Source organism: Geotrypetes seraphini, chromosome 15, assembly GCF_902459505.1.
Source record: "Geotrypetes seraphini chromosome 15, aGeoSer1.1, whole genome shotgun sequence".
Taxonomy (NCBI): Eukaryota; Metazoa; Chordata; class Amphibia; order Gymnophiona; family Dermophiidae; genus Geotrypetes; species Geotrypetes seraphini.
Genome location: NC_047098.1, coordinates 28,533,598 through 28,548,916, shown reverse-complemented (window position 1 = coordinate 28,548,916; position 15,319 = coordinate 28,533,598). Strand labels below are relative to the sequence as shown.

General features: G+C 43.1%; 1 protein-coding gene across 2 annotated transcripts in view; it reads right to left on the bottom strand.

Moving 5' to 3' along the window:
- The window catches only part of YWHAE (tyrosine 3-monooxygenase/tryptophan 5-monooxygenase activation protein epsilon), a 110,103-nt gene that overhangs the window by 54,402 nt on the left and 40,382 nt on the right, over positions 1–15,319 (bottom strand). For both annotated transcript variants that reach the window (XM_033921750.1, XM_033921751.1), the window contains exon 3: positions 973–1,079. In XM_033921750.1, coding sequence (XP_033777641.1) covers positions 973–1,079 — 107 coding nt within the window. The remainder of the gene's footprint in view (positions 1–972; positions 1,080–15,319) is intronic.

Here is a 15,319-nt window from a genome sequence, read left to right as displayed (position 1 = left end):
TAGAGGGAACACTGGATGTGAGCTATCCTATTGGTCTCTGGATTCATCTGCTGCTGTTGCTAGGGAACGTGAGTAAAGTGGCTCTCCTGGAATGAGTCGTGCAGTCGAATTCTGGATGGATTGGAAGGGAGCAACATGACTAAGTGGAAGACCTGAGTGTAGCGAGTTGCAGTAGTCTAAGCGCGAGGCGATGAGAGCGTGGATAAGTGTTTTAGTAGTGTGCTCAAAGAGGGTTGGTTGGATTTTGCTAATATTATAGAGAAAGACACAGCAGGTTTTAGTGATTTGTTATATCTGGACGGTGAAGGAGAGAGGTCCCTGAGCTTTAGAACCATTAGTGCAGGCAGCCCCTTGACTACAGACTTCTGACCTAAAAGTCTATGCTCTTCCAAAGCCAGAGATATCCTGAGACTGGAAGCCTCTGCAGCACTGAATAGCCTGTCGACCGGATGATTAAAAAAAAATCCCAAAAAAGAAATAAAGACAAACACGAGCATAGCAGACTGGCTCCTACCACCTTGCATGTTGAGAGGCTCTCTACATACATCCTGCGGGTGAAGGTGTATAAACCCAGCATGGTTTAAGACTGACGTTCCTATTGAACTAGAAAATAGGATTGGAACAGGGGCCTAGTTGTAACCTGCTCTATAGTACATAATCCATTCTCTCTCATTTCTTTTTGCTTTTATATAATAATCACCAGAAGCCATAAGAAACCAGGCTGAAGGTAATGGCTGATTTATGATTTTTTTTTCCTGTAAGGTGGGAGAGGGGCCAAATTCTTATTTATTATGTAATTGTACTGTATTTAATGTCTGTATTTTGACATCCGTCACGTTTGTGAAAACAAAAATGTTTTATAGTGCAAAGGACTCAAAATTAAATTAACAGCCAGTTTACAATCTAAAAGCAAGCGTATTTGACAACACAACCAATCAAATATAGCTCTTTAGATTAATTTTCTTAACTCACATTTTGTAATAGAAAACCTTTGATTCGCCAGTGGTTGCAGCAGGAATGAGATGCTTGTCCAGTACATCCAGAATGTCACTGCAAATTGATTTCAGCTCAGTTTCAACCTGGAAAATAGTACAACAAAAAAGATTTACTTACTAGCAATTAAACATTTACCTGCATAGAAACAAATTAAATAAAAACAGATCTATATGAAAAACTGAGCAAATAACCACACCTTGTAAATGCATGCCTTCAATATTTAAGCCAGCACCCTTCATATTAAAACTGAGCTGCATAAACTGCCAGCATTAATGATATTTCTTCAAAATGTGATATGCAGATTCTTTCTATATTCTGAAGGGAGCCAAATCTGTGTTGCTCTGAAGATAGGCTATAAAGGATAGTGGTAGGTCTGCTCGAAAAATTATAAATACAATAAAAATGGGCACAGAGCACACCCAGAAGCCCAAGCCAAGGTCTTCCAAGGATGGGGTTGCAGAATGGTTTCACTGTCTAAAGAAAAGGAAAATCAAGGCAGGCATAATTTCTTTTCTTAGTGTCAGCTCACCGTTCTGCACTAATGGTCGGGAGAAGGCCCCCACCCGAATGACTGCTCTATCTTAGATGCAGCAGATGACTCCAGACGAATGGGTTAAGTCCATCCACCAGCAGGTGGAGATAGAGAGCATTGAACTGTGACAGGAGATAAAGAATGGCATGCTTGTTAGTCTCTCAGTATTCTACAAAACCAAGAACAAACAACGAAATCCATAAATTGCAGGATCTCCACCTCACAGAAGACATCATTAATTGAGCAACGCTATGCCCAGAACGCAGGATGGTCCACCTAACTACAAGAAGAACATAGAAAGATAGAAAAGGCGGTGTCCTCTCAGGGTGGGACCCTGGATTTGTCTGCTGCAACTAAAGAAAAGAAAATTATCAGGTAAGATATAAAATTTTCCTTCCCTGGTATCAGCAGCAGACAAATGGGATGTAGCAGAGCAGTCTTCAGTCCGAGCGAGGATCAGAAAGTGCCATGGAGAGAACTGAAGCCCTAAAGGATGCCTCTGCCCACGTTGCCATGTCCACTCTGTAGTGCCTGGAAAATATATGCAAGGATGCTGTTTCCCAGCAAATTTTCTACCTCATCTTGCTGCTTCACCGTAATTTGCCTGCTCTGCTGTTTTCTGGAAAATAAGCTGACCCAGAAAAAAACCCTGGTCTTAAACTATTTAATTACATCACTGGCGGCGTATCATTTACTTTCACTTTGGTCTGAATGGGAGAGTGTATATTACATCATTTATTGTACCTGTTTTTCTACCCCAGTGGTTCCCAACCCTGTCCTGGAGGACCACCAGCCAGTCAGGTTTTCAGGATAGCTCTAATGAATATGCATGGGGCATATTTGCATGCCTGTCACCTCCATTATATGCAAATCTCTCTCATGCATATTCATTACAGCTATCCTGAAAACCAGACTCGCTGGTGGTCCTCCAGGACAGGATTGGGAACCACTGTTCTACCCAAACTTGCTGCTTCACTGTAATTTGTCTGTTCTGCTGTTTCCCGGAAAAGTAAGCCGACCTGGAAGAACACCCTTGTATTACCCTATTTAATTACATCACTTGTGGCATATCGCGTCAAAGGAGCAGGTTGTGCTTCTTGGGGCAAACTCCGGGAGCAATCTATTAATGCTATACATGTGTTGATATTTTTTTTTTTTTCTTTTGTCCAACACAGTTATGTTGTGTGCTCAGGAATCTTTGATTACTGTTTGGATAACACCTCGGCAATTGTCATCTAGAATTAATTCACAAACATTGTGCCCAATTCAACCTTAGTTGTGTTCCTCAGTAAGTAACTTTAATTTTACTTTGGATCTTTTAAACTGTTGTTCTGTCAAGAGTAAGTTACCTGTATTGAGTGATTTGCTTTCCTCTAAACCGGGGGTCGGCAACCCGCGGCTCCAGAGCCGCATGCGGCTCTTTTCCACCTTTGCCGCGGCTCCGGTAGTGTGTCACGCAAGCATGCAGCTTTCAAGTCCGGTGTCGCGGCGGGAAATAGCCATGCTGAGCAGTGAGCTCAGCACGTACACAGATGAAAGCCTTGCTTGCTGATTGGTCCGGCGGCCCCGCCGTGCCGCCGGACCAATCAGCAAGCAAGGCTTTCATCTGTGTACGTGCTGAGCTCACTGCTCAGCATGGCTATTTCCCGCCGCGACGCCGGACTTGTAAGCTGCATGCCTGCATCGCCAGAATTTAGGTAGGCTGTTTCATCCCCGTGGGAGTCCCGTGGGTCAGGGGGGCATCCCCGTGGGAGTCCCGTGGGCCAGGGGGAACAGGGAGACAGAAAGAAAAAGTTGGGGGAGAGAATGAGGTCTGGAGGAGAGGAAACATACAGGAGGCTGAAAGAAAGGAAGATATAGTGAGATGGACACAAAGAAGGGTGATGCTGGAAAATAGGTGGAATGGTAATTCTGACAAACACAGAAGGGAAATGTTGGATCAAGGAGAGATGGGGCTCAGGCTGGATGGAATGAGGAGAAATGCCTTGTTGGCCCGGAACTTCCTCTCCTACGTCAGAATTGACGTCAGGGAGCGGAATGCTGGTCAGCGCGACGCTTCTGCAGGGAAAGCTTGGGACGGCGGTGGCTTGGGGGCTATTCCCCGATGGCGGTGGCAGCAAACCGAGTGGCTTGGGGGAGGGCACGGAGAAAGAAAGAAAGGGGGCAGACAGAGACAGAAAGAAGGGGGAACAGGGAGACAGAAAGAAAAAGTTGGGGGAGAGAATGAGGTCTGGAGGAGAGGAAACATACAGGAGGCTGAAAGATTGGATGCACAGTCAAAAGAAGAAAGTGCAACCAGAGACTCATGAAATCACCAAACAGCAAAGGTAGGAAAAATGATTTTATTTTCAATTTAGTGATCCTGTATATAGCATTAAGATAAGAAACAATATATGCAGTGTTAGATTTGTTTTATAATGGTTTTGCGGCTCCAAGTTTTTTTTTTTCTTTTCGAAAACGGGTCCAAGTGGCTCTTTATGTCTTAAAGGTTGCAGACCCCTGCTCTAAACATATGGATATTGTGTGTCTAACAGAAACTTGGTTAAGAGATGAAGAATCTCATCTATTGGAAACTATTCAGATTATACATAACATGGAGGAGGTATTGCTTTTATTATTCCCAATACTTATAAAGTTATAGAATATAGTCGTTCTGAATTTGCTTTTGAGGAAATACTAGTTCTAAGAGTGTTGTCTCCTTTTCCATTGACTAACTTGTTATTTTCTACCTTTTTCTGGTCAGCAGGCTTAGGAAAATCTTTTACAAATTATAGTCAATTTAGCTACACACTTCCAAGAGTTACTAATTCTTGGTGATTTTAATATACATGTTGATGAAAGTTCTCATTATCGGTCACTTAGTTTTTTGTCATTCTTAAATGACTTGGGATTATAACAAATTGTAAATGAGCCCATACATTCAGCAGGCAACATATCTTGGATCTTTCTTTTCGGAAAGGTGGGAGGATGGAGACCTGCAACCCTGAGTGAGGAGGTCCCAGGGAGAGAATCTAAAGTCAACCACCAGTAGAACTATCAAGTGCAAATTGGGGGTGGGTGGGAGAGAGGGAGGGGATTGCATAAACAAGTTCAATGCTCAACTAGGCACAGAAAAAATCTGCACTCTTACACTCAACCATACTGCATGGTTGTGACCAGCAAAGCCAGGGACAGAGGGGTACAGATCAGCAATCTTCCAAGAAGTGCCACAGTTTATCCACCTGCTGGTGGGAAGGGACAATCCAATTGTGCAGAATGGTGAGCTAACACTAACGCCCGGATTCTCTAAACCAGAGATTTCAAAGTCCCTCCTTGAGGGCCGCAATCCAGTCGGGTTTTCAAGATTTCCGCAATGAATATGCATTGAAAGAAGTGCATACACATAGATCTCGTACATATTCATTGGGGAAATCCTGAAAACCCGACTGGATTGCGGCCCTCAAGGAGGGACTTTGAGACCCCTGCTCTAAACGGTGCCATAAAAGTGACTTCCGATCGCATGTCAATCATGCGATGGCACCGTTTAAAGAATTTCACCTATGAAAAAGGTAAGCACCAAAATACCTCTGCAAGCCCAACAGTAGGTATTTTTCTGTCCTTGGAAGGCTCACAAACCAAATTTTTGGGTAATTGCAGTACTTCCAAAAGTATAAACGCAAATCCTCCACAGAATGCTGCTTCTCATCCCAGTGTTCTACCAGCAGAACTTTGATGATACCTCTTCATATCTGGCTCAAATGTTCAATGTACATGTGAATTGGTCACAGAGTGCAGCTTCTATAGATCTTATGATACGGACAAGGAATCATACAGCTTACCTCTTTGGAATCGCAATTTGTATATTGATATAAATAAACAATCTACTGCAATAGCTTCTGTATATGCACAAACTGAATAGCCAATCACATCTTGTTTAGCAGCACTGGGGGTATACGGAAACCAAGATCACATTAAGCGGGTCTGTAAATTCTACCCCCCCCCCTCTTAAAAAAGCATTCAAGAGAGCATTATATGGTCATTACTGTAAAAACCATCACAACATTCTAAAGTATCCTCTTTGAGTTGTATACTTCCTAACTGCAGTAAAGCTTTCCAGATCAAGCAGATCAAACAATATTGGTATAATTGCAATATAAAATATTTTTCAGCAACCACCAAAATGATATGCCAGTCTCTGCTTTTCTTTGGATTGCAGAGACTGGCACCTTAACAGATACTGAACATGCTGAACCAATATTTCTGAAAAAGAAAAAAAATTGGGGGTTCCCTGATGCAGCAGTTGCCAAAACATGGTGTGTGTTGGGACCCAGAAAAGATAAGTGATTCTGTTTTGCTTTTAGCATTGCTTCATAATTAGGGCTGCAGGAAGATTAAAAATCTTAATTGCAATTAATTGCATTGTGCATTATATGTTGTATTTTCTTTTAAAATATTACAAACACTTAATTCCTGAAACCAAGCAAAAACCATAAATAACTTCCAAAATAAGGATCCTACTGCTGCTGCTGTTTTCAAAATAACTGAGGAGTTGGGGGTTAACCTAATACAAATTTAATTCTCTCTCTCAGGACTGAGCAGTCTCCTTCAGCCTATCCAGAGGGCCCCCAAGCACCCTCTGCCCCCACAGAGCTGGCACCTTTGGCTTCTGATGACATTTTTATAGAGATCTCTTCTTTTTCCCTTGTTTTTTGTTACATTTTTATTATGCTTCATTTTCTCATTCAAACTTTCCTCTGGCACAGGTGAAACTATTTCTATATGAAAAAGGTTCTGGGTAAAACTCAGATCCTGCAGATTCTAGTGCACAACCCATGAAAAATCCTATTGGAATTTTGGAATGATTTGTAGCTTCCACTGTGGTTTTCATGACCACACTCGGGGAATAAAAACAGTCTCCCTTGACAAATCTTTTATTTTCCCACCTGGAAAGCTATTCTAAATTTTAAAAAAATGAGAGACAACACAAATTTGCAACTGCAAAGAGTATACTTAAAATTTTTTTTTAGCATCGGCCAATGCGGATTTTCCGAGAGGATCTGAGCATGGTGGTCAACAAAGGGAAGAGTATCGACTTTTTGGGGTGCATTCCTGCGGGTCAGAACCTGCTTGGCATGCTTAGGATCCAGTGCTGATGACCCTTGCCATGGGGCTTTCATCACCTATCATCTTGCCGCCACTGCTTGGCAGCAATGCATGCAGGCCTGCTCTGGAGCCTTCCCTCAGCCGCATTCTGCCCTGCTGATGCAACTTCCTGTTTATGCAGGAGGAATGCGGCTGAGGGAAGACCTTAAAGCAGGATTGTATGCATCGCTGCTGGGAAGAGGTGAAGAAAGCGGCATGGTGGGGGTTAGGGGAGGGAAAGGGGAGTGTGCTGCGGATGCTGGACCAGCATTTTTCAATGCAATTAACATGTCAAAAATTTTAATGCATTAAAGATGCAGCACTACTCATAATATATTGAAAATGTTTGGACTGTCATGTTGATAGCACTCGTTGTTGAATTTATGGACTGAGGACCTGATTCTGGATGTGACCCAAAGTTGCACATGCAGATCAGTGCACACTGCCAATTTGCAAATGCAACTACATAAGCTAATCAGTGACAATATGTGGCAAATACCAAGTAATAATTGACATTAATTGGCACTAATTAGAAGTTATGTGCACAACTTTCTAAACACATTCCATGAAGTGGTGTGCATAAATTGTAGTGCGCAAATCTCAAAAGGGGACCTGGCCAGGGAGAAGCACGGGCAGATCATGGGCATTTCTAAAAGTTAGGCACACTTATAGAATACCTGATCTGCATACAATATAGGTGCAGGTATTTAGGCCTGATTTTCACTGGCCTAAATGGGTGAACCTAAATATTAGTCATGCATATGGGCGCTAAGAGCGATTCTATATATTGAGTGCCTTTTATACATATATATATATATGGGAAAATTATGTTCTTACCTGTTAATTTTCTTTCCCTTAGACGCAGCAGATGAATCCAGAGACCAATGGGATAGCACACATCTACCAGCAGGCGGAGATAGAGAAACTGATTAACAGGTGGTCCCATTGGCTGGCACTCCTCCTGTATCTCCATTATAGCTCCTTGCCCAAGCATCTGTAACCATCAATAGGCATAGCATGGGGAAAAAAAAAACTTCTTTCCCATAACAAATCTCAAAAGGCAATAATACAGAATACAACCCTCAATAATAACAAACTTCGAAAGTTGCAAAAGAAAAAAACGGCAGACAATATCCAGAAAGGGTGGGGCTCTGGATTCATCTGCTGCGTCTAAGGGAAAGAAAATTAACAGGTAAGAACATAATTTTTCCTTCCCTAGCAACAGCAGCAGATGAATCCATAGACCAATGGGTTGTAGCAAAGCAATCCTCAATCTGGGTGGGAAGCAAACGCCGCCTCCGCAACAACCGACGCACTAAACGCATCTACCGCATGCGCCCCCACATCCAACCAGTAATGCTGAGAGAAAGCACTCTCGGAAGACCAAGTAGTCGCGAGACAAAACTCCTCCAAGGAAAAAACCTCTGGACCGAGTCCAAGAAGTAGCCATCACTCTGATGGAATGGTCATGAAATTCTTTCGCCAATCGCTTCCCTGCCATCAAGCAAGCGTAAAGAATGTCCTCCTGGACTCATCGAGCGATGGAGGCTTTGGACGCTGTCATATGTTTGAGGCGTCCCTTGAAGAATACAAAAAGGTGATCTAAACAACTAAAAGTCATTAGAAACTTTGCTCGCGGAGAACGCTACGCTCTTTCAAAAAATGCAGTGAATAAAAGTACGTCTCCCCATTTCTCCTCCCAGGAAGAAGGAAGGAAAAGTGAGCGTGTCATGAAAGAAAGGATGACACCTCCTTAGAAAGAATTGTGGTACCGTTCGAACTGATACCCCAGATTTTGGAAATCAGAAACAGGAATCCCCGCTGAACAAGGCCTGCAACTCGGAAAACTGCAGAGCCGAAACCATGGCCACAAGAAACCCCGTGTTCAACGGCACAAGGAGGAAATGAAGCCTTCGGTAAACTGCGAAGAAGTACCTGAAGATTGTACTCCGGACAGGGCTTTCTAAGAGGGGTACAAATATACCGTACTCCGTTTAGGAACTGAACTACATGAAGCTGAGAAGTAATCGAAGAGCAATATACCTAGCCCTTGTAACAAGCTAAGAATGGTACTTGAAGCTGAAGGGAATTGAACGCTAAGCCCTCGACAATACACCTGTGCCAAAACAGAATTCTGGAAGGGTGCAAATGTTGAGAAGTATCCAAGAAAGGAAAAACCTCCAAAAGGAAGCAGAAGCCACAGGTGAAGACATCTGTAGCGCCTGGATAAGAGAAGAAACAACCTGCTTCGCATAACCCTTACACGTCAGTCATGACTTCTCAAAAGCTAGGTCGTAATACCAAAGTAGTACGAATATCCATGTTGATCGGAACTTAGGTGAGCAAATCCGGAGATACCAGGAAACTTCTTAGTCCGGCTGTCGAAAGACTCATCAGATCCGCATAGCAAGGATGGCGCAGCCAAGCCAGAGATTCTACAAATACTGTGCCCGGAAAGCGAGCTTGAGATGGCAAATCAAAGCCATCATCAGCCAGGGGAAAACACTGAAAAAGAGAAACCAGAGGTGAGAAAGAAGCCACGCTGTTACCCCCTCTATCTCCCACTCCCTGTGCCCGCCGAAGAAGCTAGGAAGCATTGATTTGTGATACGAGGACATGAGGTCTAGTTCCAGGAGATCTCACGTCCATAAAAAGAGCTGGAACACCTGAGCCAAAATTCCCAATATCCAGGATGTAGAAGATTTCACTATTACTAACGTTTACACTTTCTAGAGCGAACACACAGTGCTGTACACTGTAACATACAATAAATGGGCCATGCTCAGATTTCACGGAGAGAAAGTCTATCCAAACTCTTTTCCTGACCCTGATCTGCCAACAGAAGAGGAAGATGAGGGCCCACCCATTGAAGTAGAACAACAACTGTACCTGGCAACTGAGTACATCACCTACTGCCCAAGCTGTAGAGAAATACCCCCATCATAATACTGACTGAAAGGACCCTCAGCGGCATTCCGGAAGAATAGTCTGAAGCTCCAGAAAGGTAGCCTGACCATGCTCAAGAGTAGAAGAATGAACAAGTACTGAGTCGCCTCTTAAGACCAGACTCCTGGAGCTGAGGATGGAAGGCACCGAGTCCACCAACCCGACAGCCCGGGATGTTTGATGGCCATGAACTAGTCCAGCAAAGACCGAGGCATGCCTTTGAAAAGAGAAATCTCGCTGAACCACCAAATCATACAGAGAGATGCATGAAGAGCCTACCAAATAATTGGAGCCCTGAGATACCAGGAACCATCGGAACAAAAGCGACTGCTGTAGCGTTATAATGGGAAAGCAAGTTCCCAGTGGAGTCAGCAACATGGATCCTAGAACCTGTACAGAATCCCATACTCTGAGTCATGGTGACCAAAGAAGAATGCAAACCTGAGACTGTGGCCCATCGCCCTAGTCTCTGGGAAGAAACACATTTCTCTCCTATTTGAATAAAAACATCTCCCCGATATACCTATAAATAGTACAGAAGAAAAGAGCGCTGTGCAAATTTGAAGATTCACGTCCAAAGAACTAAGGAAAAGAAACCACCCTTTTCGTGTCAGTCAAATGGCCCAACTGGAAGACATCCGAATCAAGCAGTCGGTCAAGAAGAAATTAGGTGAAACAGCTGGTAGCGCCAAAACGGCACCACTGCCCACATTTTCTAAAATGTTCTTGAAGCCTTGGGTAGGTGAAATGGCATGTGCCAAAACCGAAAGCACTGCTCAAAGAGAGGCATGCAAACCTAGTGCCGATTCGGAGTCCATAGGGAAAATGTAAATATTCTCCCAGTTTTTCTGCAGAAATATGTAACCCTGAGAAACTAATTCAGCAGAATGGGATCCAGCCTGCCCAATGCCCCCGTCTTGGGCACCATGCAGTAATTGGAACAACGTCCCTTAGTTCCCAAAGAACTACAAGAACTGCCCTGAAGACCAGTAACACTGAAAAGGGAAACACAAAAAATAGAGACTCCAAGAACAAACTGGAAACCTGAGGAGGATGCAAAGTTGCAAGCATCCTGAAAAATCTTAACAGCACGCTGACCTGACATTATAGCATCTTCTCCTTCATGAGAAAGCCTGAAGAGTCATTGGAAGAAGTCAAGATCCCCTCAGAATGAAGTGCAGAAGGTCAGGGAACGGTAGGATGAGAACTGTAGGATCTGTAAGAAGATTCTCCTAGGAAAAATCAAGTTTCACAATGTAAAGAGGAATATACTGGAACTATGAAAACAGTACTAACTCCATGCAACATGAGCGAAATAGGTATTTCCTTTAAAGTGAATACATACTAGACTCAATCAAGATGCTGCATCTACCGCCCCGTGGAAAACAACAGCATCCTTACAGGTATCAGACAAAGCTCACATCGCTAATGAGAGCTTCAGGGATGAGGCTAACAGCCACATAGCACATGATCCTCCGCGGGTTTGATAGAATAGGTAACTGGCTCCTGGTTAAAAGGAGCTGTACAGCCCTGCCTGTCTGGTCGGGGGGCCCATCTAGTATGTGCCATGAGAAAATGGAGACAGGAGAAACCAGCGTGATAAGCATGGAAATCTGAAGTCCAGGCCCCTTCAGAAATAGAGAAAGAGTCCTGGTCGCAGAAAGATGCGCAGTGTCATTATGCCCATAGAGACAGCCCGAACTTGAAAATATTGATAAAACAAATGTTTTACTATTCCCATGGAAAGATACTTTTACTCTCATTAGCCCAATTACTATTAAAGGTATCCCTCTGAAACTTATTCATAAGATCAGGATTCTCGGAGTAATTTTTGATGAAAAACTAACTTATCATGATCATATTAGTCATGTTGTGAAATCTACTTTTTATAGTCTCCGCCAAATACGTTCAATGAAAAAATTTATTTGTCCAAAATCCTTGAATATTTTGATACATTCCTTAGTGATTTCAAAGATTGACTATTGTAATGCCTTATTTAAAGGAATAGCACAAAAGGAAATTAAGTGCTTGCAGATTATTCAAAATACCTCAATTAAACTTATTGAAAACGCTAAGAAATTTGACCACGTTACACCTTTGCTCGAGAAAGCACATTGGTTGCCAGTTTCATATCGAATAATGTATAAATTGAATTTGCTCACTTTTAAATCAATAATTTTTAAAACTCTGGCTTTTATTTATAAATTTTTAATTCCCTATAAAACTTCAAGAGTGTTACGGTCAACTGATCAACATCTATTAGTTGTTCCATCGTTAAAAGCTATAGGTACACGACGACATTCTATTTTTTCAGTTACGGCTCCTCTAGCCTGGAACGCCTTGCCAATTTTTTAAGAGAAGAAAGAATTTTAGATAAATTTAAGAGCAAACTTAAGGGATTTCTTTTTAAAGATGCTTTTAGTGATTAATTCATTTTTTTACATTTTATATTGAATCTTTTTTGCAGTCCATATCAAATTTCTGCACCTCTCCCTACTGTTTTTATCCTTAAATGTTTCTTTTATATTGAATTGTATTTCTTCCCATTACCTTATCTATTGTCATCACGTATGTTTATTGTTTTATTGTATATGTTTAGTCATGTTACGTATTTTAGGCTATTTTAATTTGTTTTAAGTTGTTCTAACTATGTATTTTTACCCTAAATCTGTAATTGATGATGTACATCGCCTAGAACCTAGAATAGGCGATTAATCAAATCTTATAATAAACTTGGAAACTTGGAGCTGTTTGTACTACCTTTTGGCCATTCGCAGTTTCACTGTACCGGCCGTTTGTACTTACATGTGCATGGCTTAATCTTTGAGACAAGCATATGCTACTGGCAGGATCAACCAGGTAGCCGCGCTCGGTGGGGCCGCTGCGGACCGGACAGACAGGACGCGGGGAAAGGTGAGCGACCCGCCGCAACCTCAGTGGGGAGGAGGCATCCCTCCTCCCAGAGGAGGCGGCGGCGGACAGTGATTCTCCACCCCCCCCCCCCCCCCCACCTGCGCAGCTTCCTTCAAGGGAGTACAGCAGGAACACAGACATAGACATATAAATCTGCCCAAGCTTGTCCCAAAGCTGGTGAAACACATACAACTTGTGTGAACCGGAAAGAAGAGAAGCCCCGGCATACCCTGACCAAAGTCAGCTGGAAATAAATTACCGGAACGCTGTAGCTCTCCTGCCATCGCCGGAGACCCAAGCGCACGCCTGATTCTCGCTGACACGTGGCCGCTGCATCAATGCTCCTAAAAACATAGTCTGATTCAAGCCCCGCAAAATTTACCCTGCCGCAGCTTGCATAGAAAGAAAATCAGACTCGGGGGAATAACCAGAAGAACGGCCCACAGCGCCGGAAAATAACATGTCCCATCTCATGTGCACTGCTATAAACCGGCACCTGCACAATCAGCTGCACATGGCCGTGACAAACACCGACGAAAGAGAGCCTCTGAATAAACAGGACTACCACTGCTGCACTGAAACTCAACAATGAGAACAAGTGCGAGCATGAAATCGCACCGCTACTGCCCCGCTGTAACCAACAAGGAAACCAAGCGCGTGCATGCAAAGGGCGGGAAGTCCCGGCTCCCTCCACGGATTTCTAGTCATAAAACTTAGCCTCAATAAAATATCCATTCCTTAAACATACGTTGACCGAACCCACATTACTAACACTCCCAAAAAGAACCTGAAGTTCAACCGACAGTAAAAAAACAGACATACTCACAAGCTTATTGTTAGGGCCGGCTGAAGCCAGTTAAAGCTGGTTGAGCAGCAGTAACAGAGCAGAATGTAGCAACTGTGGTCTCTTTTTTTTTTTTTTACAGAGAAGGGAGAGAAGAAAAAAATTGAGACCCAGTCATACCCTCTAGCAATGAAGGGAGGGTGAGGCAGGGACCTGGGGGGGCCCAGGTGTAACCCCTACAGCCGGCACTGTTCAGCAGGACACCCCTGTCTCAATGAAAAGAAAATCTCAACAGGAGAAATAGCATTGCCAGCTCACTGAAGAGAAACCTCAACAGGAGAAACAAAATGGCAGTCTCACTGAAGAGAAACCTCAACAGGAGAAAATAAAGTTCCAGTCACAGCCAGAATTCAGGAACTAGTTGAATAGCGACCATTTCCTGCTGGGAGATAGAGAATACTGGAGATACAGGAGGAGTGCCAGCCAATGGGACCACCTGTTAATCAGTTTCTCTATCTCCGCCTGCTGGTAGATGTGTGCTATCCCATTGGTCTCTGGATTCATCTGCTACTGTTGCTAGGGAAATATACATATATATATATATATATATATATACATATATATATATATATATATATATATATATATATATATATATATATATATATATATATATATATATATATATATATATATATATATATATATATATATATATATATATATATATACATATACATACATACACAATTCTAGTCAGTTCCAATTTTTTAGGCACCATATAAAGAGATTATGTCCTTACCTTGATATCTTTTCCAGTAGAGTCAATTAAGACACGTGGATTATCTTACGATGGCTGTAAGCCATCTGCAGAAGAAATCCACTCCAGATTTTTTTCTCCGACTCTCCTCCACTTCACTAAGAGCTCTACTGCCACCTGTATTTAGCACCCAAGCACGAAGAGCTTGTCAAAACCTTTCTTAAAACCAGCTACGCTATCCGCTCTTAAAGTGGCCAAACAGGTTAAAAAGGTGACGGCAAAAAGCTAGAAGGATGATAGGGTGCAAAGGGAGGACAGTAGGAAAAAGGAGGTGTTGATGCCCCTGTATAAGACTCTGGTGAGACCTCATTTAGAATATTGTATACAATTCTGGAGGCCGCACTTTCAAAAAGATGGACTCGGTCCAGAGGAAGGCTGCTAAAATGGTGCATGGTCTTGGTCATAAGGAGTATGTGGACAAGCTTAAAGATCTCAATATGTATACTTTGGAGGAAAGGCAGGAGAGGGGAGATATGATGAGACATTTAAACCTACGTGATGTAAATGCGCATGAGTTGAATCTCTTTCATTTGAAAGGAAGCTCTGGAATGAGAGGGCATATGATGAAGTTAAGATGCGATACGCTCAGGAGTAATCTAAGGAAATACTTTTTTACAGAAAGGGTGGTAGATGCATGGAACAGTCTCCCGGTAGAGGTGGTGGAGACAGAGACTGTGATAGGCACGTGGGATAGAAAGCCTAGAATAGGCATGTGGGATCTCTTAAGAGAGAAGCGATAATGGTTACTACGGATGGGCAGAGTAGAGGGCCATTTGGCCTTTACCTGCCATCATATTTCTATGTTTCTTAGGGCGATGGTCCACTACAGAATTCATGAGATCGTCTAAGCCAGGCCTGCATATCTCAAAAATGATCCGGGGCCGCAATGAAGTCGGAAAATGTAGCGAGGGCCACAGGTAGTGGCCACGTCTCGAGGCACCCGGAAGTGCACGGACGTTGCTGTGCGCATGCACAGAGGCCTTCCAGACGGGCCCTGAAATGCCAGGAGGGGGTGCCAGCAGGGAAGTGGGCGGGAGAGGAGAGGCACTGGCACCGGCTGATTGCCTATAGCAGTGTTTCTCAACTACTTCATGCTAAGTACCCCCAACCACAGACCTCCTAAGCTCCACACTAAACCCACCTAAGCTCTGCCCCAGATACTGCCCCTTTACTAATTGCAATGCAATTTTTTCCTTTTATTTTCATA